The sequence below is a fragment of the Pholcus phalangioides genome, unplaced genomic scaffold (assembly GCF_987345545.1).
Source record: "Pholcus phalangioides strain wild (caught in Gottingen) unplaced genomic scaffold, Ppha-v1.0 ptg000015l_1, whole genome shotgun sequence".
NCBI lineage: Eukaryota > Metazoa > Arthropoda > Arachnida > Araneae > Pholcidae > Pholcus > Pholcus phalangioides.
The window spans coordinates 96,314,850-96,334,853 of NW_028301608.1; the positions used below are offsets into that span (position 1 = coordinate 96,314,850).

The following is a 20,004-nucleotide window of genomic DNA, read 5'->3' on the forward strand; positions in this document are numbered from 1 at the left end:
TATCCCCCGACAGACCAGACACGACCCAGGCTCTGTCCCTCCCGGGATATAAGCCTTTTACCCTTGCGGGTTGGGTCGCGCTGGGGAGGGAGTATCCCCCGGCACAAAAGATATGTACGATTACTCAATATATATAATATACATATGAATCGACATCATCATCCCCCAGACTCTCAAGCTTGTTTCCGCTTTTTACCTCTAACTCTATAAAATGTAAGATGCTTATTTATTTTCCCTTGAAATTTTTGCTGTTCAAATTTGAGGACATTACATTTTGGGGGCTCTACACCAATAGTTTCTTTCCACTCATTTTTTGAACGTGAGTAACGTAGTAAGGACGTTTGGTGCCATCTATCGCCAGACAGTAAAACGCCATCAGAATAATAAAACCGATTATGCAACAGGCTGCTGTCATCTGATATTTATGAAAGAGAAAATAAAACTTGCATTTAGTGTCATCCTTAAAAACTAGATGGCGGTGAATAACTCTTTATCGAAGAAATGTTTTTTTGATACTATGAAATCATGTAGTACAGAGCCGTACATCTTTCCGGTAAACCCCGGGTCAGAACTTATCATATTTACATCGGTAATATATGTTGTTTATAGATTACGTTTTATTTGGGTGGGTTAGTTGGACAACCATTGGCGCATTTTTTTTCTTCTTCATCCAGCTTTCGTTAGGGAGAATTTGTTACATCGGTAATAGCCTGTATCAGCAATATCGTCAAAACATTCCATTTGGGCATGGCTGAGAATTCAAAAGCGGGCCGCCATGTTTGTTGACATAAATATCCGGACGGCTTTGACTTATCATGGAAAAAATTCATAATTGGCTGCCATCTATAATTTAAAAACAATACTACTGGGCTATTTTTCTGTTTACTTTTCGAATAATAGATAGCAGAACGAGTCCTATTTCTTTTCCGCTGGTGATTCATCAATGGAGTTCTTAATTTACTAAATAGATAGCAGCAAAACTGTTCTTGGCTTTCAAATTCATTAGTACATAACTGACAATATTAAATTCCAATCTTTCGGGCTACTTCTTCCTCACTTTTGAAAATGATTTTTGACTGGACATTTTTTAAGGATCTGGCAACTCTAATGTGGGATCTGATTCAGTCAAGTCAAGCCAAGCATCCAATCCATGATATAAACATTGAAGCTGTGAATTCTCAACGTTCGTATGACACAATAATTATAATTATTTGATTTGTTTATTTACTTTTCTGAATTTATATGCGAGTGAGGAGAGCGATGCGTGTTTGAATAATTAAAACTCAATTTTTTACTTAACTAATGTTATATCTTTGACGTTGAGTTTGAATTCAAGAATCAACACAGCCATGGAAAATAATAATATATCCGCAATTTAATTTTGATTTATTTTTTGTCATTGTTATTTATTTACTTTAAGCGTCATGCAAATTTCTTTCAAAATAACCTTTGTTTATAATCATTATTTGATGTTATTGGTTATAATCGAATGGTCTTCACATTGTTAGAAGAATTGGTTTGAATTTTATGGCCTAGTATCCCATGATACCTATAATATGTTTGGTTGGAGCCCTCCCCACCTCAATGTTTCCAACTTTAGGGCTATGGATATGGCTTGAAAAAGTTTTGCTAATCAAGAATAGTTTGGCCGCCGAATTTCTAAGTATGATCAAACCCTGCTATAGCGCCCCCTCCCATTGAAATGCTTACCTCACTTAACGCCACAAATCTTCCATATAATACAAATACAACGGCACAACAGGCAAAATGTCCAATGAGGTGGCTGATAAAAAGATGCCCATAAAAATATGGATGTCATATATTTAAAAAATACAGCAACCCAATTAAAAATGCAATTAACACAAATTATAAACAATATATACACATGATAAAATATTATGCCGCTGTGGTGGTCGAGTGGTTATAGTGACGAACTCGCGATGCGAGGATCCGGGTTCGAACACCACAGTGGTGGTCGGCTGAAGTTGGTTTTCTGTGGTTCCCAACTTCAAGGCGCAAATGCGAGCCGATCTCCCCGTTAAAAGTCTCACCACAGAGAGCAACAGTCCTACAACGATAAATCATTCAATCATAACACTTCACTCATAGTTAGAAAAACTGGTGGCAGATGGCAGCACTACACATAACAAGCATTACAGAGAAACAAAAAACTTCACGTCAGGTTTCACTACACGTACACGCACATTCCCGCATGTACCGAATCGTTGGGGGGTTCCGAGGGTGTGTGTGGTGTAGCAGTAGTAGGTAGGGCCTCCAAAAAATGACTCGGGGATCCATGATGTTCTTAAGTCAGCCACCTCGTTGGGCAATTTGCCTGTTGTGGCGTTGTATTTGTATTGTATTGTATTGTATTGTATTATACAACGCCCATAAAGAATACTTATGGTTTTCTTATTCTAAGAATGGATAGCTTCTCGATTTACCCCAACATGTCTATTGTATTTCTTTTTGAACGTGTCAATTGTGTTACAATTTACTACCTACGGAGGTAAGCTATTCCATTTATTAACAACTCTTTTAGAGAAAAATTCCCTGCGACACCATAACCTTGCATTGTCCCTCACCAATCGATACTGGTGTCCCCTTGTAAAAGCAGTCGATTGGCGGTGTACTAAAGGTTCATGGTCCATCCCATTGAAAATTTTGAACACTTCGATCATATCTCCTCGACACCTGCGTTCATCCAATGTAAACATATTCAAAAAATGAAGTCTCTCTTCCTAACTCAAGCCCTGTGTGCCAATAAGGACACGCGTAGCTCTTCTCTGCAACCCTTCAACTAAGTCTATGTAATGTAAAAACCCATGTAAATGGGTATAATGTAAAAACTCATTTTAGCGCAAACTATTGTTTGGGTGTGAGCAAAGTCTACGTGCAGGGTTGGGAACTCTGCGCCAAAATTGACATCTCGTGCTATCCTGCTCCAATAGCTTATTTTCGTATTTTTCTGTGCCAAACAGCGAATTTTGTGTCAGTATGCCCAGAATTTTGGAAAGGACAGCAAAAAATTTTTGTTCCTGTGTGCCGTGAAACAATTCTTTCTGAGAAGAGCATGTTTTATGCCACTGTACTTACCTATCTGCCCCTCATCTGGCTTTTCATTGGGAAACCCTGATAGTATCTGTGATCGGGCAACTGAAGATGGTTTGCAATGGTCTTTTAGCTTTAATGTGCAAATGTGAATCAGTTTCCGTTTAAAAAAAAAAAGAAAGTTGTCACTAGAAGCAGCAGAAATTACTGTAGTTGATCATCATTGCGTCAAATCTCAATGTTTCGTGAAAAAATTTTACAACAATTTTTTAAAAAAATTGAAAACTTATAGGAAATTTTTAGTTCAGAATTTGAAGTGCTGCTATTCTAAACAGCAAATAGTGCTCTCAAAAATCATCTTAAATAGACGTGTGAAAAATTTTATGACAGCTGCTCTTTCAAACAAGGTGTCAAAAGCCTGAAACACCAAAAACAATATGAAAAGATGCTCGATAACAAAAGACAATGTAGTTTTATTTTAAAAAGAGATGAGGATTTACAAAAAATATTAAAGTTAATTTTGCTGCTTCAATTTATAAATATCTGCTCAGAATCCTGAATTTGCTGCTCTGAAATGGACTTCGGTGTTGCAGAGTGGCGCCAATGTTGCCGAATAACGAGCGTTAAATCGCCAATCTCGCCAGATAATGAGTGCTGAATTGCCAAACATTGAGTTGATTCTTCCGAAATTCTCTCCCATTTTGTAGCAATTTCTTTCCAAGTATAAAAAATTAAAAACTTATAAAAATTTTTAGCTCATTTGAAGTGCTGCTGTTCAAGGCAGCAAATAGTGCCCTTAGTAAGTAAAAATCATCTTAAATAGACGGGTGCCAAAAATTTTATGACAGCCGCTCTTTCAAACAAGGTGTCAAAAGCCTAAAACACCAAAAACAAAAATCAAGCTAACGAAAAGATGTTTGATACCAAAAGACAGTGCAGTTTTATTTTGAAAAGGGTTGAGGGTTAATGAAAATATTCTCGTTAATTTCACTGCTCCAATTTATAAATATCTGCTCCGAATCCCATATTTTGCTGCTCCAAAATTGCTCCAAATCCCGAATTTGCTGCTCCAAATCCCGAATTTGCTGCTCCAAGTCCTGAATTTTGCTGCTCCGAAATGGACTTAGTCACTTCCCACCCCTGATATATATAAAATTGATTTTCTGTCTGTGTGTGTGTGTGTGTGTTCTCTATACAAATCTACAATTTTAGATGGATCATTGTCCAATTTTGCATTTATACCAAATGGGACCTGACTTGAACGATAGGCTACTTTAAAATTTCGTCAGAGCAGGGCAAATGTCCCGACGGGCGAAAAACTGTCTGGCAACAATGGTTGTCTTTTTTTTGCTAAAGGAACTTTTTATGTAGCTTAAAGTGTGTTGCGTATGACTAATTATGTATGTTTGTTTCATCTAGCAGATCTGCAACCTTTTTTCGGAAACAAAATGGCTGAGGATGCACCAGATCCTATCGAAGTGAATGTAAGTTAACTTAAATTTTAGTTATTTTTCGCAATTTTAGTCTACAGAGTTTAGTTACTGGACTCTGTCTTGAAGCCAGGCTGGAAGAGATCTCTGCAACTATGCTGCTGGCCACCGTAAATGCAACACCCTGAAGGAAGCATGCAAATAATATGAAATTTACAACATGCATTAGCGGAGGTGAGATATGCAAATGATTAGAATTTCGGCGCAGACTCACATCACGCGTGCCTGTGGCGCCACTTCAAAGCACTATTTAAGGCTTGGAGATTTCGACGATTTGAAGTACGGCAATTGTGTTTTTCTTGTGGTGGTTTCAAAAAAACGATCAATTATGCCTCATAGAAAACAGCGATCATCTTTTGATCAAGTATCCGAGTTCGACAGAGGAAGGATAGTGGCCTACCGAGATTGTGGATTATCTTTCAGGGAAATCGGTAGTCGTGTTGGGCTAAACCGAACAACTGTATTGCGGATATGTGATCTTTGGATGCAGGAGGGTACGACGGACCGACGTGTTCGATCGCATCCACCTCAGTGCACCACTTCACGTGATGACAGGCGTATGGCAGTGACGGATCGCTCAGCCACATCACGAACCATAGCACAGCACATTCAGTCTGTACCGCATCATCCAGTGTCTGCGCGTACCATTTAACGCCGTTTACAGCAGAGTGGTCTGTCCGCAAGACGTCCATTGCTTCGTCTACCCTTGGCGCAGAACCACCGACGTCTCCGCCGCCAATGGTGCGATGAAAGAAGGATGTGGACGGCACAATGGAATGAAATTGTCTTTACTGACGAGTCACGCTTCTGTCTGCAACACCACGATGGTCGGATTCGAGTCTGGAGACACCGTGGAGAGAGGATGCTGAACAGCTGCTTTATGCACCGCCACACTGGTCCTGCACCAGGTATTATGGTATGGGGCGGTATTGGATATCACTCTCGCACTCCTCTAGTACGCATTGCCGGTACTTTAAAAAGCCAGCTCTACATCTCCGAGGTGTTGGAGCCAGTTGTCCTTCCTTACCTTCAGAGCTTGCCCACAGCCATATTTCAACAGGATAATGTGCGACCACACGTGGCACGCATTGTCCAAAGGTTCTTCGTCAATCGTCAGATTGAATTGCTTCCCTGGCCAGCTCGCTCTCCGGATCTTTCGCCGATAGAAAACATGTGGTCCATGGTTGCTCAACGATTGACCCAGATTACATCCCCAGCTGCCACACCAGATCAACTTTGGCAACGCGTGGAAGCTGCTTGGTCTGCTGTATCCCAAGAACACATCCAAAGTATCTTTGAATCAATGTAGAGGTGTGTGGCAGCGGTGATCTCCAACAATGGTGGCTACTCTTACTACTGATTTTGGCAGGAACCACACTTCACAGAAGTCTATAAATTTTATCATTTGATGCTTGGTCAACATGTTATCTACAAAATAAATATTGTTGCGATATCTCTTGTCTTTCTTGGTTTTGCAATTTGGGTGGCCAGCAGTGTAGATAAGTTCGGTAGCAGCGGTTTTGGCGTTCATTTAAAGCAGGGGGTTGAACAACCTCTGATCCACCAAAAGGTTCCATCCAGCCCACAAAAGTTTTTCTGGTAGGAATGTATCAATACTGGACACATACAATGCAATAAGTAACTAGGCTGATCATATTTATTTCGTAAAAATATGAGAAATCAAGTTCTATACAGGATAGCGTCAATTATCACCAAACCATTGTCAAATTCAAGTGAGGTTTCCCAACTGGGGCGAAAAAATGTCAAAAGAAAGTAAAGTTGCCAATAACAGCAAAAAATTATCAAAGGCAAGAGTAAAGTTGCCAAGGACTTGTTAAATACGGGACATATGGCCACAGCCTATCTATTCAATGCTTCTGGACCTTGAGCTGCAGAAATACTACATATCTGGCCTGGGATTGAAAAGGTTGTGCACTTCTAATTAAGAGTAAAACACATTTCTGGTCTAGAATGATGAGACACTCATGAAACAGGTTTGCAACATTTTAGTTTGTAAGGAGTTTTGTAAAAATTTCAGACCTTTCGATACCATGGATCACCCATATTTAATTTAAAATCTCTCGTTTAAAAATTAATTTTAAAATCTCTCTTTTAGTTCTGGGGGATAAACAATGGTTCTATGAGAAACGCACTGAAAACATATTGTTGACATTTTTTTTCTCTATTTCTATGTCTCATATAATATAAGAATAGGATGCGAGTGATATTCTATTTACACACTTTTTGAGGATGACTATAGTGGCAAAAAATAACAATGGCAGAACATGCATATATGCAGCATTGACTTTGTGTGTGTGGGGGGGGGGGACAGATTTTCTTCTCCAGAGAAATTTTGGGTCATCAACCTTCAAAAAACGTTTAAATTTATAAAAATTGATTCATAAAGCGTATAAAAACGATTTTCTTTTGATATTTAAATTTTTTTGAAAATATTAAAAAAAAATTAATTTTTGGTCAGTTTAAAGGTGGGAAGAAAGAGCCTGCTCTACAGTGATACCTCGGCTAACGAATGTCCTGAATTACAAATTTTTTAGCGAGCTTTTTTTTCCATGATTTTTCTGCCTTGGCTAATGAATGTGGATTTGGTTAACAGACATTTTTGCTGATGTGGATGTACCTGCTAACATAAAATAGCTGCATCATGAGCAGAATTTTCGCACCAATCATCATCAAAATTACTCTCGCTTGAGTGTAACTCGTGTCCATTTCAGAATTCTTTCCCACATGTAGCCTACCTTTCTTTCTGTTTCTAAAAATTTTGAACCATTTCATACAAAATAAAGGTTTCAGCTAATAGGGAATGCATAAAAAAGCTTGTTTTATGAGCATATTTTTTTTCAGTGCAAGGATCTTTAGCATCAAACTTAACAGTCTAGACATTATCTTTTCCATCTACATGTACCAGACACCGAAATGTGATGACCAAATCACAAATGGATGGGGTCACTACTAGGTTGGGTCACTGCTAACTTTAGTTTATTTGGTTGGGTACATTGCTGTAAAATTAAAAGATCTTCAGTATCTTTCATCCCCAAAGCAGAATGCTTTGCATTGTTCTGCAACGATCCCTCAGCTGACTGAAAGTGTTCTGCGGTAAAAATTCCCATAATATCGTTTTTTACACTTTTCTTAAAATTCTTCCAGATTGTTCTGCGACGCATGTTACACATTTCAGCATATTCTCCTTGGGGCCTTTCATGTTCCTGTAGATTCCCATTTATCCAATTTTGAAGTTCATTCTATTCTTCAATCAGTTTTTGTCTTTTTTTTTTTTTTTGCAGCATTCTTTTTTTCCCTTGCTGTTTTTAAAACGTATCTTTTTTTATTTTGGGCGGAACCTGGAACGGATCAAAAATTTCCCATAGAAACCAGTGGAAAATTACATTTCGGCTTACGAACATTTTGGCTAATAAATGTGATTCCAGAAAAAAGCATTTCTGTTAGCTGAAGTATTACTGTATTGAGTTTTAACCAGTGTTTGCCAACTGTACATGTCTAGATGTGATTCATGCATCAAAATTCTATTTTACTTCTCCAAATTTTGCTGAGGAGTGAAACTACTCCTTCAAATTTTAGGCAATTTTTTTCAAAATAGATTTATTTCTCATGAAATAAAGAAAAAAGTGCCCCTCTTTTTATAAAAACACCCCTTAACCTTTTGGAGAGGAGTGGAATTATTCTTCCAAGTTATATTTTCACATAACACTAGGTTTGACTGTACATAGGATGACATGACCAAGTGGGAAAAAAATACAGTATAACCTTGATGAGTCATCATCACATTATCTATAAGTTATGATAAATGATTTAAACGAAGTGCCGATTTGTTGCAATTGTCGTTCCTGTATAGCAATTTTTCTTCCCCATATAATATATCTCTGCTATATAAAAGAGAAAAAGAACACGTGAGGGAAACCTACTGCACTGATCTTTTTCTCCCCTTCTATTTCTAATGTCTGTAAGTGAAGTGGTCAAAGAAACTGCAATTGCTACAACGACAACAAACATGATCATAACCCTGCTCTCTCCCTCCATAGGGGGTACAAGCTGGTTACCCAGAGGGTTTGGGCCATGATACCACAATTGGTACAAATGAAGGAACTTACTGGTGGTGACTACTGCAAAAATCTCAGTCTCCACTCTCAAATGTCTTGTTGCCACCTGGGGAGTGGCAACCGTTAATTTTCACCTTTATTAAAAGGCCTCAACTTGAGAAAGAAAAATTCTTTTTTAAACCAAGATATTTTGTTTGAATTTGAAACCCAAAATTAGTGGGACCCACGTAGAAATCAGGTTCAGCTAAAACAGACCCTAACATTTTAAAAACTTTTAAGTCAGCAAATTAACTTCCTCAGCATAACTTTCGTTATTTTAGCTGTTCCATTTTGGTACATAAGGCTTTCATAGTCACTTTTGAACATATGGGAATGCTGTTATCAAGCTGTTTAAAGAGAGTCATGAAAATGTGGATTGCTTTCTCAAACTTTTCCATTGTGACAAGTAAACACGAGCTTATGAACATTGTTATCTATGAGGGCTGGAAGAGACCAAAGAAAAACAACTGCTTAACCGGAGTGACGACTTATTGGGGTGGGGACTCAACAAGGTTGTACTGTATTTTATTTTCCTTATTGATCAATTTTAGCATTCATTCTGGGAAAAATTGATGGAAAACATATTTTTGGAGACAACATTCTTGCAAAACATCTGTGCACCTTTCCTTTCGATTGACATTGTTATTGAAGATGTGAATCTCATAAATTTTATGATGTAACTTTGTTTCCTCTTCTGAGAATTATGATTGTTACTTCTCGTATTCTAGGATTTCAGGTTTGTGCAGCTTCGGAAGTTTCATCTGTTCAATGAAGAAGATGGTTCTCAACTGACACAAGCAATAAATTTGATTGCAGCATCTAGTCGCTTTGGATTACTCTTCGTTGGAACAAATGAAGGTAGGTGATTTTCAAGTTGTTTTTGCAAAAATGTATAGGCCTAGTAGAGCATTGATTGAGAAATCCCAGGTGTCTGGTCTACATGGCAAATAAACAATTGGTATCAGCATCAAAACATTTTCTGTGTGTGACTGCTAAATTAGAGTCTGAGGGGGAATACAATTTTTTTTGAATTCATATCGCCATATATACAGGGCTCGGCATGGGTCACTTTTTTCACTAAAAGTCACTTTTTTATAAACTAGTCACTTTTATTACGTATTTTCAGGCCCAGGTCACTTTTTCCACTTTTATTTAGCAAAAAACCTCGGTCTCGCGCGCTTTTATGCTGTCAGTGTTTTTCTTTTCTTCAAGGAAGAACTTTAAGGGTCAAGGTCGCTAATTTTCTCTCTCCCTTCATTGAACTACGATCGTTAGCTCCCTTCCGGTAGAACCCCTACACATGAAGGCGTCTTAATCTTCCCGGGAGCATACCGTGTGACGGCAGCATAACTTGATTTCAAGGCGCTTGGAAAGAAAGTTCCTTGATTAAAGAGTCCTCATTTTATCTAAAAGCCTTCGGAAAAAAATAGCGTAAAAGGCGTACTTACAACTAAGAATTTTTTTGCCCCCTCTACTGCCATTCTTTCTTATTTCCCCACACGTGCTCACTCGTTTTTTCATTTTCATCTTATTTTAAAATTGATCCCTTATTTGTTTTAAAAAGTTTTAGTCCTAAGGGCCAAATTCCTTTCTTAGAGCATCGAGCAAGTTACATTTGTTGTTTGTTCTATCGTTACTTTTGTTAATTTTTTTTAATATTTGAAATGACGATTTAAGAGAGCCCATGCAGAAACTAACTTACGCGCAGCGGGAGAATACCAAAGCACGTGTGTTAAAGATGCATACTATTAATTTGTATTAAGCGTATTGTTAATACGCTTGTAGGTGGCCAAGGTTAAAGAAGCTCGCAAGTATTTTGAATTTACTTAAAATAAAAAAAATCATCCGACTGAAAATCGCGATCTATCTAGAAATAAAATCCGTACTATTTTTCTAACTGGATTTAAATCTCAGCAAGAAACCGTAACCCCAAATTTGATCGAAAGGAGAACTGTTTATGAAAGATCACAGAATCCTGCAATTCAACATTTAGTTTAACACAAAGGTTTCTAAATCAGATGAAAATTGGTCATCAGGCTGATAGAAACTCAGTTAACGTGCATGCGAGCCGTAAATAGAGGCAGATTTAACGGTGGGCACGCCTCTGACCCCTACTTTACACTTTTTTCCTAATTTAAGGGGCCTAATATTAATTTTTTTTTTTATGCCCGGGGCTGTCAACAACCGACCTTTATCCGCTTCTGGCCGTAACTTAATTTAGAGCATCTTCACGATACCGATTGTTGACTTAATATCGGTGTTGTGTAAAACAATCCCCTTTTTAGACCTCGAAAGTTATTAAAACGTTTTTGTCTCGAGTCGCTGGTATGACCGCAATAGGAGAGAGCAGGGTCTGGTTCCACGGGTGTTGAACGAGGAAGGGTGCCAGGGTGCCGAGTTTACTGTTTTTCCATTTAAAAAAACAAAAATGGATACCGCCCCGGGCGATAGTAAATTTTCGTTGTGCCCGAGTGGCATGGTGGTAAGATGCTCGTCTACCATTGTGAAGGTCGTTGTCAGGGTCCCGGGTTCGAACCCAAGGGAGGAGGATATGGATAAGGTATTTTCCTTAACGAACTCGAGGCGACCACTGATAGACAGCACCTTCACTTCCAACCCATCTCACTAATGGCGGTAAATTGCACTATATCGATATGGCCAGAGTTGGCGTTTGGTGAAGTAGTAAATTTTCGTTCATACTTGCGGCCGGGTTGCTACATACCTTGATCAGATCCAAAACTGGGGGGGGGGGGGCAATGCCTCGAACGGCATTTTTGATGGAATGGTATATTTAAGAAAAGGCAATTAAATTTATTTGCAAAATTATCGAATTTCACAGTCAAGGGGCAGTAAAATTATGTTTCCCCTCCAGAAAAAAATATCGTATTACGGCCATGGTGAATCGGGAGCCTCGGGTGGGGGCGGCAAATTCACTGTTTTTGTTCGTTGAAAATTACGGGAGGAGTCGGAGCTAACTTGGCGAGTAGTAACCCTGACAGCAGCATCCATAAACTCTGTATCAACCACATTTATAAACCTGTATGTCATTGACAGGGCCGTCTTAAGAGTATCATGGGCCCCCGGGCCAATTGATTTTTGGGAGGCCCTACCAAACATTCTCGAAAATTTCAACCAGATCTCATTTTTGTGAGATCCCTCTTCATAGGCGGAGATTGACTTGGAAGTCTGGGGGGGGGGCAAGGTCATTATTGCTGGGGGGGGGGAACGATGATGATGATGTCAGCTCATATATACATTAGATCAGTCGACTCCACCTGTGACACTGGGGGGCAATGCCCCCCCCCCCTGTATCTCCGCCCATGCCCCTCTTCACTTGAGGCCCCCCGGACGGGCCCATGCCTTGAAATGGCACTGGTTGTTGGTTCGATTTTTGTGTTCATTTTATCCTAATTTTCCATATTTCCCGATATATTTCTATCGATTTTCGCATATTAGGTTGATTCATATTATAAATTATATATTTTTTTGTAATTTTATGTGCCCTTTGCCAGCCGTCTTGAATTGACCGCCGCAAAACGGCGATTGATTGGCGCGGAAAAAAACCGTCACGTTGGTGCTTACAAGGTTCATGGGGAATTTACCGGGGAAGGCCGCGGAGTCTTTTTCTGTTAAAAATTATGGGTGGAGGGACCAAAATTATACTGTTTCTGGGTAAAGGAGTAAATGTTTTTTTTGCAGGGGTGTATGTTGTGTGCAAAAAAAAAAGAAAAATACATATTTACAAATTTTTCTCTCAAACCAAACAATTTCAAAACTGGTTTATTTTCTCCCTCACAAAGGGCAATATTATTTTGGTGTCCCACCCTTCCCAGTCCAGCCATAGGTGGAGATAGACTTGAAGGTCTTAGGGGTGCAGCAGATGACAATTGATATACATCATGTATGCATCAGTAGGCTCTGCCATTGACGCTGGGGGGGGGGGGGTTGGATTGCCCTCCCTCAACGTATAAGAATTAAAATAATTTAGTTAATTTAATAATTAAAATCTAGTTAATAAATAATTAAAATAATTTAGTTAATTTAATAATTTAAATACTTTATTTAATTTAATAATTTATTTAATTCAGTAATTTCATAATTTATATAATTCAGTAATTTAAGTAATATTTTAATTTAATAATTTAAAATAATATTGTAAAAATGTAATTTTATAGGTTTTTTTTTAAAATCATTATAGTAAATTTCTTAAAATTTGTTGGAATGTATTATACAAACCTAGGTATGTAAATAAAATTTGTACTAGTTAAAAAAAGTTTGAGTACATTTTGTATACTGTCATTCATAGCATAACATGAATGAAAAATCCACTGGAATGTAGATGGGACAAATTCTCTCATCAAATCTTGTGTTATTTCTTTTTTTTTTCCTTCTTTGAAGGTGAAAATTTTTTCCTGTTTTTGAAGTTTTTCCTGCTTAAATTGATTTTAAGATGGGTTGTGGAAAGCAACATGGGGGAAAGGTATTGCTACTGTTACTTAAAAAGGATGTAATGTTACTCTCTCACACATAGTTGTTGATAAATTTGATAAGCTATTCAAAACTTTTTTGGTTAGCAGAATGTGTTTGAGTTTGATTTATTTCACACTATTGTGTAAAAAAAGTAATTTCAATGAGTTCCATTGAAATACGAAGTTTAGTAAAAACTAAATTCAATTTCAATTCATTTAATTTGGTAATAATCAAAATTCAATGTCCATTTGGTCTCTGTCTAAATTTATTTTGGCCACTATTTGGTCTCTTTTTTTAAACATTTTGGTCACTATTTTCACTAGTTTTGAGGCCATGATCCGTGCTGAGCCCTGTATATACCAACATGTGAAGGTAGGGGGTCATTATGTCCTGGAAATGTTGGAAGAACCATGTGAAAAAGTGTCTCCACAGAGCCGGCAGACGTTCAACATGATACTTACATAACATGATAATTCAAGTATTTACCATCTTTAATTTAAAATATGGGAAATATATGGCAACACAAGCAAATATGTTAGGGGCTACACATACTACTCAGAACACGCATTCTGGCATGTATCAATTCACATTAGAAATTCCAGAGGAATTCGTACTAGCTTCATCATTCAAACTTGCAGACCGCATGTGCCCCTGAGGGAACTAGGGTGCCTGCAATGTCTCAACAAGATCCAAAATTATTTTGGATCTTCTTTGATCGTTTTTCCTAAGTAAAATAAACTTAATAACCTTCTTATTCAGTGTCAAGAATATATCTAGAAAAAATTACAATGAGGAGCCACTACATATTAAAAAAACATTCCGAGCCTTATAGTTTCAGTTCGTTGGTTAAAGAATACATGATATAAATGCCACAGAAAATGTCTGTCATAAATATGTGCAAGCATTTTATGATGTTTTTCTACCAAGACATATTGGGGTCGAAGAACTAATAGCAATAGGTGATAATTCTTTTTATCAGTTAAAAGGAATATCCTCAAATAAACAGGGTTTTTTTTTCAATAGTGTTCAACAAAATTTTGGGTACTGAAGATGTGGCTCAAATAACTGCTTCTTCAAGCTTGCAATATGAACATAGCTAGCAGAAATATTATAATTTTGCTTCAAGGCTTACAGAAAAATTTCAGAAAACGTATTTAGACATTCTTAAACTCCAATCTTTCCACTGCATCATTTATCAGCAGGCTCTTCACTGCAGAGTTTAAAATAAGCAGCAGCATTTTCAGGCCTTTGACGAACATTTTGAACTTCATCCGAACCAGAGTCCTTCAGCCACAGCAATTCCAACAATTACTTGGAGATTTGTAGAGCAAATTCAAGAGACAACCTCATTACTCAGAAATATATTAGTTGTCACAAAGTTCTGAAAAACATTTTTGTTTTCACTTTTAAACAAGGCAAAACTGTTTCTGAAAATGAAATATCAAGATGTTTCATTTCTTAATGATAAGAAACTGGTGAATACCATTCTTAATTGATATTACGGGACATTCAAATGACTTAAATACCCAACATTAAGGGAAGGTGCATCTAACAACACATATTTTTCATGCATGGGGCAAGTTGTTGGTGTAAATTGGATTTGCTAAAAAAAAAAATAGCTGTGTATATATATATTTATTTATTTATTTATTTAAAAGAAAATATTGTCAATTATATTTTTCTATGTGTCAACAGCTGATTATTAAAAATCTTGATAGGTAGGTAGAATTAATTTTGTGGTGTATTTTCATTCTTATTTCACTTCTCTTTGATTCCTAAAATTTTAAATGTGTATAATTATTAATTATTTAATTATTTATTATTATTATGATTAAAAAGTTTTAATTAGTAAGTAACATATTTTTTTGTTATAAATTAATAGATTTTTTTATAATTGGTGACCTCTTGAAAGATAATTTTGAAGCAAATGGCCCAGGAAGCAACTGACACCCCTGGTTTAAAACATAATGAAAGTATAAGATGGTAAAAGTATTTACCATATTATACTTGAATTATGAATTATGGATATACAATATGCACATATATATATATTCATCCATATTTTGAAGTGAAAGGGAAGATGGTGAATACTTTTACCATTTTCGCTTTAAAATATGAAAGCCAGGTGGTAGCACCAACAAGAAAACAAAACAAGTCCAACAACCTTGAAAACCACATATTGCTGTATTTACAGATTTGTTAGAAATTCTGCAGAGGACTATGTACTAGGTGCATATAGGGTTAAATAGTAGTAGTGGTAAATAATAAAAAAAGGTGGCTAACCGAGCAGTATGTTCCCCTATAAAAGACACTCATCTCCTGCATTTGAACGTCTTTGTTCTTCCAGTAGTAGATTTCGAGGTCTTTTTTTCCCAGTGGCTGAAAGAAATATGTTTGTTAAGATAGATTTATTAAAAGATATGCAACCGTTGAAACCAGATTTTTATCAATTCCTAGGTTTTAAGATTCTCAAGCTGGAAAACATATTAGACCTGGACGAAGACAAGGACAAGTCTCGTCAGGTTGTGGAGAACTATGTTTGTCAAACTGTAAAGACTCCAACTTCACCTGTTCTCCTTGCCTTGAGTTCTGATGATATGACTCTTTCAGTTTGTGCTGTTAGAAATAATCAGTGTGTTGCGGATATGTACGATATTCGAGCTTTTGCTGATCCTGTAAGTTTTTATTTTCCGATTTTTTTTCAGTTTTTCTACCTGGTATATGTAAGTGAAAGTAGTGCCCATTAGCAAAACTAGAGATTTCTAGTTAAAATTTAGACCCTGTGTGTTTATGTTCTGATTAAACAATGCAGGGGAAAGTAGCCAAATCTGGACCACCTCTTGTTCTCAGAAATAGGAATTGATTAGTAATTTACTTGATACCAGAGGGCAGAAAACTGAAGAAGTGTGCATAGCACATTTTTGATATTTCCAGTTGAATTTTGTCTTGGTATGATTGCACGTTGTCTTTATTACAGCTATTTGTTATTATTTTTCATCACTTTTTCTTAAAAAAACTTGATTCAAAGGAAAATGCTTTTTTGTTATTTACTGTATATTTCCTGACCCTTTGATTGTATTTTTAGTAATAAGCAATTAGAATATATCTTTATGGTCATTTGTAATGAGCTGCTATTTGCAAAATGATGTTTCTTAAATTGGACCAGTCAATGTGTCCCTATTTGGACCGGTCCAATTTAGGGATCTAAACAGAGCAGTCATTTCATTTTAATACACACTATTTTAACTATATCTAATGCGAATGAGAGGTTTCAATGGAGAAAGGGTGGCAAAATTTTTTGATCTTTTAGAAAAATTAGTGAACAAACACATGCTAAACGATTCACAAGTATTCAACATAGATGAGAGTGGCTACACCACAGTCCAAAAGGAATCCCAGAGGATAATGGGCACAAATGGGAAGCACCAGATTGTCTCAACCACCAGTGGGGTGTGAATGCCACAATTGTATAACAGGATAAGAACAGAAGCCCAGGAATCTTTTTTTTGTGGAACTGCGAATTGTTTCACTGCTACCTCTGGCTCCTTTTTGAAGCCACAAAGAAGAAGTTAACAAAATGCCATAGGGCTAACAAACACTTCATACAAAGAACAGCTGCAGCAAAACAAGTGCAAAATAAGTAAATGTAAGAAGCTGATTTTTAAAAACAACAGGAACATTAATGCCAGGAAAAATAAAAAGACAATCATTGATCACAATCGTTCTTCTAGTTCAGAAGAGTTTAAAGCTAATGGTTCGTCTTCAAGAGATGAAGATTGCTTCAGAATGAAAGACTTGATAAGAGCGAATTAAAAGTACATGACTATATCCTAGTTGGCTTGAAAGATGGAAAAAGAAAAAATATTTTCTATATTGGACAAGTCATCACAGGTAAGAGTTTGGGAGGTAATACAGAATCTCCTACATGAGAAAATCAAATAAAGTGATGAACTCGTTCATTTTCCCTGCTGTGCTTGACATTTCGGCAGTAGAAGATGATGACATAAAGATGAAATTGAAAAACCCCTGAAAACGTGGGCAGACAAAGTGACAACGTTTTTTGGAATTAATTTTAATTATGAAATTCATTGAAATAATCAATCTAGAAATTCTCTCGCAAAATTCTTACATTTGAAATTTTTGTTTTTTAATGTTTTTCTTTTCTTTTTTTAGTATTTCTCATGTTCAATTTCCCAATGTTTCTCGTCTTAAATATTTTTTCTCATAAATTTTTCATAGTTTTAGTTGTATTTTTTGTGGTAATAAAATTTTTAGAAAAATCTAACTGGATTTCATAATTTCTTCACGATAAATATTTCTTTTACTTTACGGTTATTTTTTTTCCCTAAAATATTTCTCATTATTCATGAACTTAGTGAAAATAATCTATTTTTGTCAAAGCAAAGTTTAAAGATATTGATTTTAAGCTTTTTAAACAACTGGTTCAATTTGAGAAACTAGTTTCTTAAGTTGAACCAATTTACCTTTTTTTGGTTTTCATGGTACCATTCAAATGTGAAATGAGATATAAAGTTTTAATAACCATATCTCTTTAAACATAAATATAGTACCTAACATCCTATTCTGTTTGGAGATTTTTTGACTAATAGTATGACAGTAATTTACCAAAGTGTGCAAAGTGGTTCAATTTAGGCTACTTTCCCCTATATTTCAGTGTGAAATGTTAAATTACTTTTACGGAACACTTCTCCAAAGATTAGAAAGAGTGAAACCAAAAACACTAATGATACCTGTGAAGTTAAATAATTTGCATAATTAAACATTCAACCTATCTTTGATAATGAAAAATTCAAATGTTCATTCAGAGTGGTAGCTATTATACCATGCTGAAAGAAATCCCATTAGACAGTTCACATAGATAATATAAATTGAAAATTTTGCTTGATAAGTGCTGTTGCCATATGACAGTAGCATCATGTCAGTCTGAAGGAAGAGATACAAGCTGGTGGTCAAAAACCTGAGCCATCTAAAGACTTTATCTAAGACCAGATTCGTTCCTGGCAGATCATTATAAACATTTCTATGACAAGGACGGGATATAAACATTGAAAGCGTCAGATGTATTTTACACAGGGTGGTTATAAATAAACTGGTACTGCTCAGGCACGTGTAGCGCCCATTCTGATAGAGGTATTTTGATGAAACTTGGTACAGTCGACACTCGTTAAAGCGACCATTCCATTTCAACAACTGGTAGGATAAGTTCTAAATGTTTTCATAGAACAACTATCACATGTTTTATTTTTGATATAATGACCCCTCCCAATATGATGTCCATTTTTGATGAGACAAGGGGAGAAGGGCTATATCAAGCGTCGTCTGTATATAGAATATATGGACCATGGGGAAAAGATTCAATAAAAATATTTCAATTTTTGACTACCAACTGAAAAAGTGGCACTTTTATCTCAGTTGTCATTTTCCCATGGTCCAAATAACAAAAATACCAAGTTTCAATGAGATATGTCAGCACAGTAGGCACTACATAGGTTGGATTAGTGTCAGCATAATTAAGCTGAGTGATATCCAGTTTAATTATGCTGACACTATTCCGACTTATGTAGCACCCGTTACATGTTATGTTCTGACAAGAAAAGGAGACTCAGATAAGGAGCACATTCGGAACAAATTAAGTTTGCTAACCAAAGTTCCACTGTGTATGAAAACATTCTCATGACATAAAGTCATCACGTCATAACATGTCTTGTTTTTAAAAAAAATATCTCTTGCATCAGAAAAGACAGACATTTACGCTTATTGAATCACTACCCCTATGTTCAAGATGCAAAACACTTTTTGATTTATTGGTTTTTTTTAACTTTGAACCTATCATAAGTGTGGCTCTATCTCGAAGCTCTTTTGTCCAACTAATCGGATTGGTTGTTCGCCCGAACCAAAATTTAACTCTCGATTCCGTGTGAGAGGGAGAACTCACACACTCTCTTCAGGGGACATGATCTTATCAGGTTATAGTGAGAGCACACTAATGCACTTAAAGGATGGTTGGTCTTTTTGTGTCAATGAGCATTTTATTTCCTTAAAGCGCTAAAGGCGCTGAGTGTGAGTTACACGAACGTTAAGATGTAACCTAACTCAGAGAATTAGAGGGATGCTGGTGAGTGATCCGAACTTTATTATTTCTGTTATTTTATTTTATTTTTCAAGTGCAGGGTGAGTCGAGAAATGTCTGAGTTCAATATTAGTTATGTTTGTTTAAAGAATAATTTTCAATGTCTGATAAATTTATATGATTAAAGTGTCTAAATAATTAAATAATAAAAATAAAAATTGCTGCACTCTAACCATGTTTTTTTTTTTGGAGCATTTAATTTAGTATTGGTCACTTATTTTTCTATATGTTGTGTAATACAGCGAGTGACAGTCCCAATTAGACCAGATAAGAGGGGTCCATTGTAATTTGATTTCTTTTTCTATAAGTTATTGTAATTTAGCAGTTTATCGCAAGTTTTTTTGAGTAATATGAGAATCATTTTCGATAGTCTTAATAGAGGCTTGTGAAATTTTTTTCATAGAAATTAATACAGCGAGTCATTCTGGTGACTATTTCTGATTGTTTTTATCTTACCTTCAAATTACCAGGATACTGCTCCAGCACCATTTTTAACAGTCCAGTTATCCTCGCATCCTACAGAGTTGAAAGATTTCATGTGGAACCCTGTGGTCGTTGAAATGTATGCGTATTGCCTTGCTGATGGATCTGCTCATGTCCATGAAGTATCAGAAACAAACTTGAAAATCTGTGCTGGCTTACCTGCACAAACTGGAGCTAGTGCTGGTTAATATGATTTTCTTCATCATTTGTTCTTGATTGTGAAACTTTCACTCATTCAGTTAAG

General features: G+C 36.3%; 1 protein-coding gene across 1 annotated transcript in view; it reads left to right on the forward strand.

Moving 5' to 3' along the window:
• Window positions 1-1,122: 1,122 nt before the first annotated feature.
• Window positions 1,123-20,004, forward strand: part of Nup214 (nuclear pore complex protein Nup214) — an 82,883-nt gene continuing 64,001 nt past the window's right edge. The window contains exons 1-5 of the mRNA XM_089244839.1: window positions 1,123-1,183; window positions 4,474-4,535; window positions 9,385-9,514; window positions 15,584-15,801; window positions 19,748-19,943. Coding sequence (XP_089100965.1) covers window positions 4,500-4,535; window positions 9,385-9,514; window positions 15,584-15,801; window positions 19,748-19,943 — 580 coding nt within the window. The 5' untranslated portion in view covers window positions 1,123-1,183; window positions 4,474-4,499. The remainder of the gene's footprint in view (window positions 1,184-4,473; window positions 4,536-9,384; window positions 9,515-15,583; window positions 15,802-19,747; window positions 19,944-20,004) is intronic.